Genomic DNA, 8,002 nt, shown 5'->3' on the forward strand with positions numbered 1-8,002 from the left:
TGAGGAAGGGAGTTGAGAAACCTCAAAGAATGTCAGCCAAAACGGATGAATAAGATGACACTGAACAGATCAATTAAACAAAACAAGGTTGAAGAGCAAGGAGCAACGCACACTGGAAAACTTCAAAGTCAACTAAGCTTCACTGGCTGCAGGTACTAATAATAAGCAGAAAGAAAAACCATTAGGTTATGTAAATAATACAAACTAGACAGCACAATGTTATCATAGTACATCATTCATGCCAGAAAACAGCAAAGCTTCATTTTGTAACATGACACAGTACCTTTCTTCTCTACATTACAGAAGCTTATAGGAGCAGAGATGATGACAAAAATGTAACATTGAAAGTATGAAAAGTATTTCACATGGAACAAAACTATTATGAATAAAGTACGGTAAAAACTTGGCATTTCAGTGGATTTGTATGAAGTTGATTTTAGAGGATACAGTTTTGTCTGACAGGCAGCACACCAAAGCTAATAACTTGAGGCATGTGAATTTAATGCAGAGCGGTGGCAATAGCCAGCCGTCTTTAGAGTTTTTTAGGGATGTTTCATCCCTGTGAAATGAAAGTACTGCCTCTTAAGAAACCCAAAAAAATAAACTGGTAACTAGCTTTCAGACACATTAGGAAGAGTATTCTCCCTAACTAAGCAACTTTTTGCAAGTTAACCTGCACCTGAAACAAAAAGACCTAACAAACGTGAATTCCAAGACAAGAAAAAAACACAAAAAAACAACCTAACTAGCAGACTCAAGGCTAATCAGTCTGCAGACAACTTATCAAGAGTTCAAGAGAAGCACTCCAGAGCTGGAAGCATGAAGATGCATGTGTGTATGCATAACCAGTAGTGGTATTAACTATTCTGTTCTAAATAAAGACAGCATACTAAAGACACTATCTTCAACTTTGCAGTTTGGAGTAGTTGATAGGATGACTGGGTCAATCTTCAATTACACATATATTTATAATCACAAAGCCACATCAAAAGAGTACAAATTTATGACTGCAACTGAATGAAACTAATCATTACTTCTACATCAGGTTGGTTTTCAGGTTAGAATCTATTGCTGGTTCCCTGCACTGGTTTTAATAGCCACACAAACTTGGGAAAGAAAGTAGACTAAAGCAGTACTGAAATCTATCAGTCCAGCACTTTGTGGAACTACATCCTCCATTGCAACCTAATCCTTATTGACCAAGGTGCTACATAGTAGCATGCTTTCTTGTACATGACAGAAATTACACTTCGGTATTCTGATAACTTCTATGTTCCAAATTTGATTTATTTCTTCTTAAAAAGAGAAATAAAAGTCAACTGCTCTCTCATAAACCACGTGACAGTTCCAGTTTGCCAGCTGGAAACAATATCCCATAGATTAAGAGATGAAAGTGTGGCTCTGAAGGACAGTTACAGAAAAAGGGCTTGAATTATAACAGAATTGATGATGGTGCTTTCATCTCTGAAGGAATACGCAGGAAGATATCAAAAGATTCAAGAGTAAAAGAAAACTTCAAACTATCTGGTGAAATTAAAAAGCCAGCCCTGCCCAGCAAAATTTAAATACCATACATGGCAGCATTCGCTTGTTCAAACCTTGTAGATCTTTGTAGTCATTATTTTGTCAGTATCTGAATTATAGCCTGGATATGACAGCAAAGGCAGAATTCTCCTCCCTGCCCTACTGGACCCACAGCAACCCTAGTCCAAGAGTCACGAAGGTGCTGACAATGCTCTAAGTCAGCAGAGTGAACTAGCAACCATTCTGATGGCCAGATACATCACCAAAGGCTGCACCTCACAGAGCCAAACCAAGGTAAGGGCATACAAGCACACAAGATAATCAGTTCAGGCCAGCTGATGCACTGTCTTCTAGTACCACTGGTTAACACAAAAACAAGCATGCAGAACACTAACAAGAGAACATACACCCTGTACAAGGCTGTTTGTACAAGTGAGGATGAGCAGACATATGAGAGAATAATCCAGCGGAATTACAGAACCAGTATTGTAAATCATAGAACTAGCAATTAAACTAGTTTTATCTAAACTTTTTTTTTTAATTGAAACCTAGCCTTTTTATCTCTGTTGCCACTAGTATCACAGTATTTATTTCCCTTTTGAAAACAGGTATGTGCACATACACACACAAAACCCTGTACAGTAGAGGCATCTATGAAGACAGCACAACACAGGACTAGATAGGACTCACACACAGATCCCTAACTTAGATAACAATGGGACTGGCTCAGTGCTCCTCATCCCCATGTGGCAACTCCAACAGGGAAAGGAACCAAGCATTTTTTCCTGCCAGAGCCTGGAATGGTCTCAGAACCTGATCCATTCCCTTCAAGGATGATCAGACTACAATTGCACTTGAGCACTAGAGGCCCACTAGGTCTGCTCTATTTCCAAGGGCCAAGAGCGTCCTGTATTTCATTGACATGGGTTTTTTCCACCCAACTTGTTCCTCTAACACAATGAACTATAAACAATGAACAGAGTAGTTTCCTGAGACTTCAGGCACACCTTTCTAGAAGTTTTATACTTACGTTGGGGGCTTTTCCTCTTCTGCAGCTGTACATCAATTAGCTTTTGAACAAAAAAGTAGCTACCCAAGGAAACAATGGATTTGCTTATATAGTGCACTACATGAGCAAGGAAGTGAGCTTTTTACTAACAGAATACCAAAATATTGTATACCACTTATGTTCAAATTTTTACATAAAAAATAATTACAACAAGGTGCCCCTTGAAGACATTTGTGAACCCTCTATTATCCATAGCATAAGTTTTTCCATTGCTGCTCCTAAATCCTGTAACAATATTAATTATAGTTATTTACCTTACATATCCAGTGCTGATGCTGCATTTTGGAAATGCCCCTGCTGCCTTGCCTGTACTTTTGGTTCCTTCCACTTCTCATCTACAAGGCAGAGTCACTTCTTGACTACATCCTACTCCATTCTGCCTCCTCCCTTTTTGCCTTTCGTATTGATAAATATCCATCCATCTTCTAAAACTAATAAAAATAGCACAGACTATGATACTTAATGTCATCCCATTTTGCCTTACACCAAGAAATAGGCATACATTTTTAAGATATTACAAAATGCTATTAAGAGATAACAAAAACAGCACGTACTATAACCTACTTAATTCCTATTTTTGAGAAAAACAACAAGCAAGAGACAACTACTGACTAGGCCCAAGGCACACAGAAACCTCTGGCAACACATGTGCTTATAGCAGAGATTAAGTAATCCTGGATTTAAAAAAAAAATAAAAATCTGAATTCTGTGGTACTCTGGATAAAAAGTGAGATTAAACAAACACCTGGGATCCCTGGAGAAATTACCTGGAATATTCATACCTCGCAAAAATCAGCATTTTAGATTTAAAAAAAATTTTTTTTCAGAAGAATTAGACTATTAAAAAAACCCAAAACCACACAGCAATTCACTACAAATTCCAGTTTTCCAACTTACTAAATCTGACTCAAATGCAGTTTCCACTCCCAGATTTGGGTAGCAATCAGTCCTAGCACCAAAACTAACAAACAAAAAAACAACTAGATTAAGTACTATAATCAATATAATGGGAACAATCAGGTTAGAGTTTTCTCCAACACTAAAATCATAGTGACTTTTTCCATTAGTCATTTTTTTTCTTTCTACACCAATGCCAGCTAATCCATCAGTGTTCAATAAGAGCTACATTACACTAAGTGCAACTGGCCACCCTGATCATAGCTCCCCCTTTTGGCAAGCTAAATATTGTATCAGGATTTATTATTAGTTCAGTTCACATTCGGTCCTATCTTCACAAGACAAAAAAAAAAAAAAGGCAGACAAACAGTTACTAGTCAATGAGGCTCAACATTAAGAAACAAAAAGCTCTCTTTGACAGCTGCTGCTTAGCTCTTACAGTGCCCCCGACTCATCAAGGTACTTTCAGGCATTGAAAGGAAGGACACCTTTTTACCTGCTGTTCACAGGAGACACCTTTTTTTTTTTTAATTTGCAGTCGTCCTTCACATGCACACAAGTTCTCTAGCCAAGGCAGCTATCTCATGGTATTTCCCCCAACTTAAACCAACCTGAGTTTAAAAAAAAAAAAAGGCAAAAATAGTGTCTTCTTGTGGCAGTTTGAGCATTACCCAAACCAGAACACATCTGATAGAGCAAAACAAACTTCAACTGCAGCTGGTTGGTTTTGTTTTTCAGATGACTTAAAAAGCAATGCAGGAGGTGCTGGCTCCATCCAGGACTCTTTCTGCTCTTCTAAGCAAGACGCAAAAGATCTAGGCTTTAAAGCCAGTTCCCATTTTCCCCCCCCACTCTTTTCTTCAATAGGGCAAATTTTCAAAAACATGGGTGGAGCACACCCACAATCTCGCCTCACTCAAACACCAGTGGTGCAATTAGTCTTCTGGAAGGTAAGACATAATAATTTCAATCTTTCTCTTGTTGATTATTTTGACTACTGCACTAGTACCTACAGACTTTTTTTAAGTACATGACAGCAGTTTTGAGAGTTTGTTACTACAGAACCAGAAAAAGCAATTACACCTCTGCATCATGAACAGACAGAGTATCAGCCACCCATTTGCTTCTGCATTTCTGACTGGCCAGGGACTCCCAGGTCCGTATGCAAATGTTCACAGCTCCTTCTCTGAACCTCTTTCTTCTCCTGTGCAGGCTAAGGAGCCTAGACACCTACTTCTGGATATGAATTTCCCAGCTGCAAAGCAGACACTGCCATACCTGACATGTAGATGTAGCGTCTCATCTTGATAGCTCAAGGACACCAAGGGATACACCTTGTATATCACCATAAACAGTTCAAACGCTGGAGAACACATCACTTAATGCTCCACCACAGCTTTCCAGCTTTCCTACTTCAGTAGAAACACCTGCCTTGGTTTTCTACTTCAGCCAAAAATATTGTTATTAAGCTGGAGGAGGAAAATTAGCCTCTTTGTTTCCTACACCTCAACTTTAGGCCCACTTATCCCAGTATTAAGGAAGACATAGATTTCAAAACTCTTTTAAAGATCTGTATCACCTACTATGTACTAAGTTTCCTAGAAGGCTTCCACCTCTGCAAGGCTACATACCTGGAACATCTTTTTTTTTTTTTAGAAAGGAACAAAAACATAGAAGACAATGTTTGCTCTTTTAATATTTCATCTTAATAGTTTAAATGAAGCTACCTTTTAAATAAGCCAACTTTATTTACTATAATAAATTATTATAGCTATTAATTTGTTATTATTGCGAGATCCAAAAACTGCATTTCCTCAGCTTGCAAAGTCAAAGCACAAGACACATTCCAAAGAAAACTTATGTAAAATAAAATAGAATTTATGCTCACCTTTGAACTAATTGATACTTATGTGTCCAGAGTGATTTAGATGGCAGAGTGGATATTTGATTGTGATAGTACTGTTAACGTCTTCAAAGTCGAGTAAACACCATTAATTTTACTCCTGAGTTTTGTGATATTGGTTACAGCAGTAAATCTGCACATTGACATGCTCTTTTTAGCAACTGTTAAGACCGTTTTTGAAATGTTTTAAGTGCCACTATACCCCACTATTAATTAATCATTTAGACTAACCATTAGGCTCACGACGGCAGGGGATTAAAGACTTCTGGGACCGGGAGCGTGCACTCTTCCCAACAACGCATGATGACAGACACAAAGATACAGCTGCGGAAGAAGCCAGAGTACACCTGCTTCTCTCCCTGCAGCTTCTCCCCTGATATCCCTGGATCTTGCTGCCTCGGGGGCACGGCTGCGAGCGCGCACCTTCGCCAGGAGGCGAGAGCAGCTTCTTTTCCCCCCGATGAAAGGAGTGTTTCCGAGAGCCTCAGCCCAGCCCCACGTGCTTGCGGCGGGGCACGGGCAGGCTCCGCCCGGCCCTCACGCCCCTACCAAGGGGTCTCGCTGCCCGCGGCCGGCCCCGAGAGCCCCGCGGGGCTCGGACACCGACCGCCAGGGCGGCGGCACCGCCAGCAGCAAGAGCCCCGGCCGGGGGCGGGGAAGGCCCGAGGCGGAACGGGCTGTAAGCGACGCCGACCCCTCTCCCGGCCGCCTCTCACCTGTTTTGAAGGCCAGCTGCTTGTCCTCGCTGCCGCCGAAGAGCTGGAGCATGGAGACGAAGAGGACCCCGCACGAGTTCTGGATGCCGAAGACGGCGCCGTTGCACCACATGGCGGCCAGCATCACCACCCAGCCCCAGCCGCCCTCGGGGGGCTCCGGCGCCGCCGCGCTCACGGGGCAGCCCGCGCGGTCGGGGGCCTCCACCGCCGCCCGGGGCTGGGCCCCGCTCTCGCCGCTCCCGGGGCACCACTCGCTGCCGTTCTCCCGCCGCGGCTCCTCGGCCGCCGATGGGCCGGACAGGGGGGGCGCGGCGGCGGGGCCCCCCTCCGCACCCTGAGGCTCCAGCTGCTCGCTCACCGGCGCCATCCTCGGAGCGGGCAAGAGACCCTCAGGCGCGCCGCTCCCGCCTTCCTCCTTCTCCTCGCGACCTTTCGTCCCCCGCCTGCCTCACCTCCTCACCGCGGGAGCTGCAGGCATCCTGCGGCGCCCCGTCTATGTGTCCGTCCGTCGATGTGCGGGACCTAACGAGGCCGCCCCACACAACACACCCCACTCTTCCCGCCGCGCCGCCGCCGCTTTATTTTAAAAGGGGGGCTCCCTCGGGGGCGTAAGCGGCACGAGCGCTTCCCTCCGCGCCGATTGGCCGTGGGACGGGAGGCGGGACGGGAGGGGGGCAAGGGGAAGGGAGGCGAAGCCACGCGCCTCTCCAACCCCCCTTCCCCGCCCGCCCTCCAGCTCTGCCTCTCCGGCGGAGGGGGTGGAGCGGGGCGGGACCGCGCCGTGTCAGCGGCGGCGGCGATAAGCGCTTATGCTGTGGCCGCTCGGAGAGGGGGAGCGGGGAATCGAGGAAGATGGGGGCGAGGCTGGAAGTCAGCGGTTAGCGACCGCCGCGGGCGCTGGGCGGGAGGAGGGAGGCAGGAGGCGGGCGAGCGAGCGCCCCGAGCCCGCACACAGGTACCGCGCACTGCCCTCGGCGGGCAGGACGGTAAACAAGCCCCTGGCCCTGCTCCCAGGCCGAGCCCGCTCCCCACGAGGCAGGGCAGCTGCACCCAGCGCTGTCCCGCTGCAGCCGACCGAGCTGAGAGGGGAAAGTCTGAAGCTCCCGCCCCGGCTGTTTGCAAACAACAACCAAGTAAAGAGAAACCGCCTCAAAATGCGCACACCCCGCCACACACACAGACACGCGCACGCGATGACAGCTGGCGCTCGGCCCTGCCTGGCGCTCTTGGGGGAGCTCCATCGCCCACCCTCCTTCCCGAGGGGAAGGCTGCCAGCTCCGGCAGGGGGCTCGGGGCCCTCGGGGCATCCACTGTCCTGGACAGCTGTCCACCTCTCCTTGGGCTACCCTGTGCCAGAGGGGGCCGTGGGGGAACCGCATCTCCTCGGTTGTCATCTCTGTTTAAAAGCAGGGAAAATACTCTCTGTATACAAAGGAAGAGAAAATACTGCTCTTGCACACCTCATAGCATGTTTCCCATTTGCACGGAGGCATCAACTCTTGACCTTTCTTCCCCACAGCCAGTGAAGTAAGAGGATAGGGAAAGGAGAGGTCTGAAGTGTTAAATGACAAGCTTTTTGACCCATGATCCTGCTTCCAAGCTCTCAGCTGCACATCTGTTCCACCATTTGGCAGCTACTTATGTTTTAAGCAGTTTGGGCTTGATGGGGAAGAGCAGCTTCTTCGAAGAAAATCAGCAGAATAAATCTGGATGCTTCGTCCTTCCCTGTGAAACCTGGGGTGCTCAAAGCAGCCTCTTGCTCTTGTACACCATCCCGATTTTTTCCCTCAGAACCTGGGCTGTTACTGCTATATCACCTGCGCCATGCAACTCCTTTGCCTGCCTGTTAAAGCCTCTTCCTCCTTTTTTTGACCCTGAATCGCCTTCTCCATC

At 46.2% G+C, this 8,002-nt stretch overlaps 1 protein-coding gene across 1 annotated transcript in view; it reads right to left on the reverse strand.

Annotated features, from left to right (window-relative positions):
- Positions 1-6,779, reverse strand: part of SLC16A10 (solute carrier family 16 member 10) — a 63,293-nt gene extending 56,514 nt beyond the window's left edge. The window contains exon 1 of the mRNA XM_027693050.1: positions 6,110-6,779. Coding sequence (XP_027548851.1) covers positions 6,110-6,476 — 367 coding nt within the window. The 5' untranslated portion in view covers positions 6,477-6,779. The remainder of the gene's footprint in view (positions 1-6,109) is intronic.
- Between the last annotated feature and the right edge of the window lie 1,223 nt (positions 6,780-8,002).

Source organism: Neopelma chrysocephalum, unplaced genomic scaffold, assembly GCF_003984885.1.
Source record: "Neopelma chrysocephalum unplaced genomic scaffold, ASM398488v2 Primary Assembly neopelma1_23, whole genome shotgun sequence".
Taxonomy (NCBI): Eukaryota; Metazoa; Chordata; class Aves; order Passeriformes; family Pipridae; genus Neopelma; species Neopelma chrysocephalum.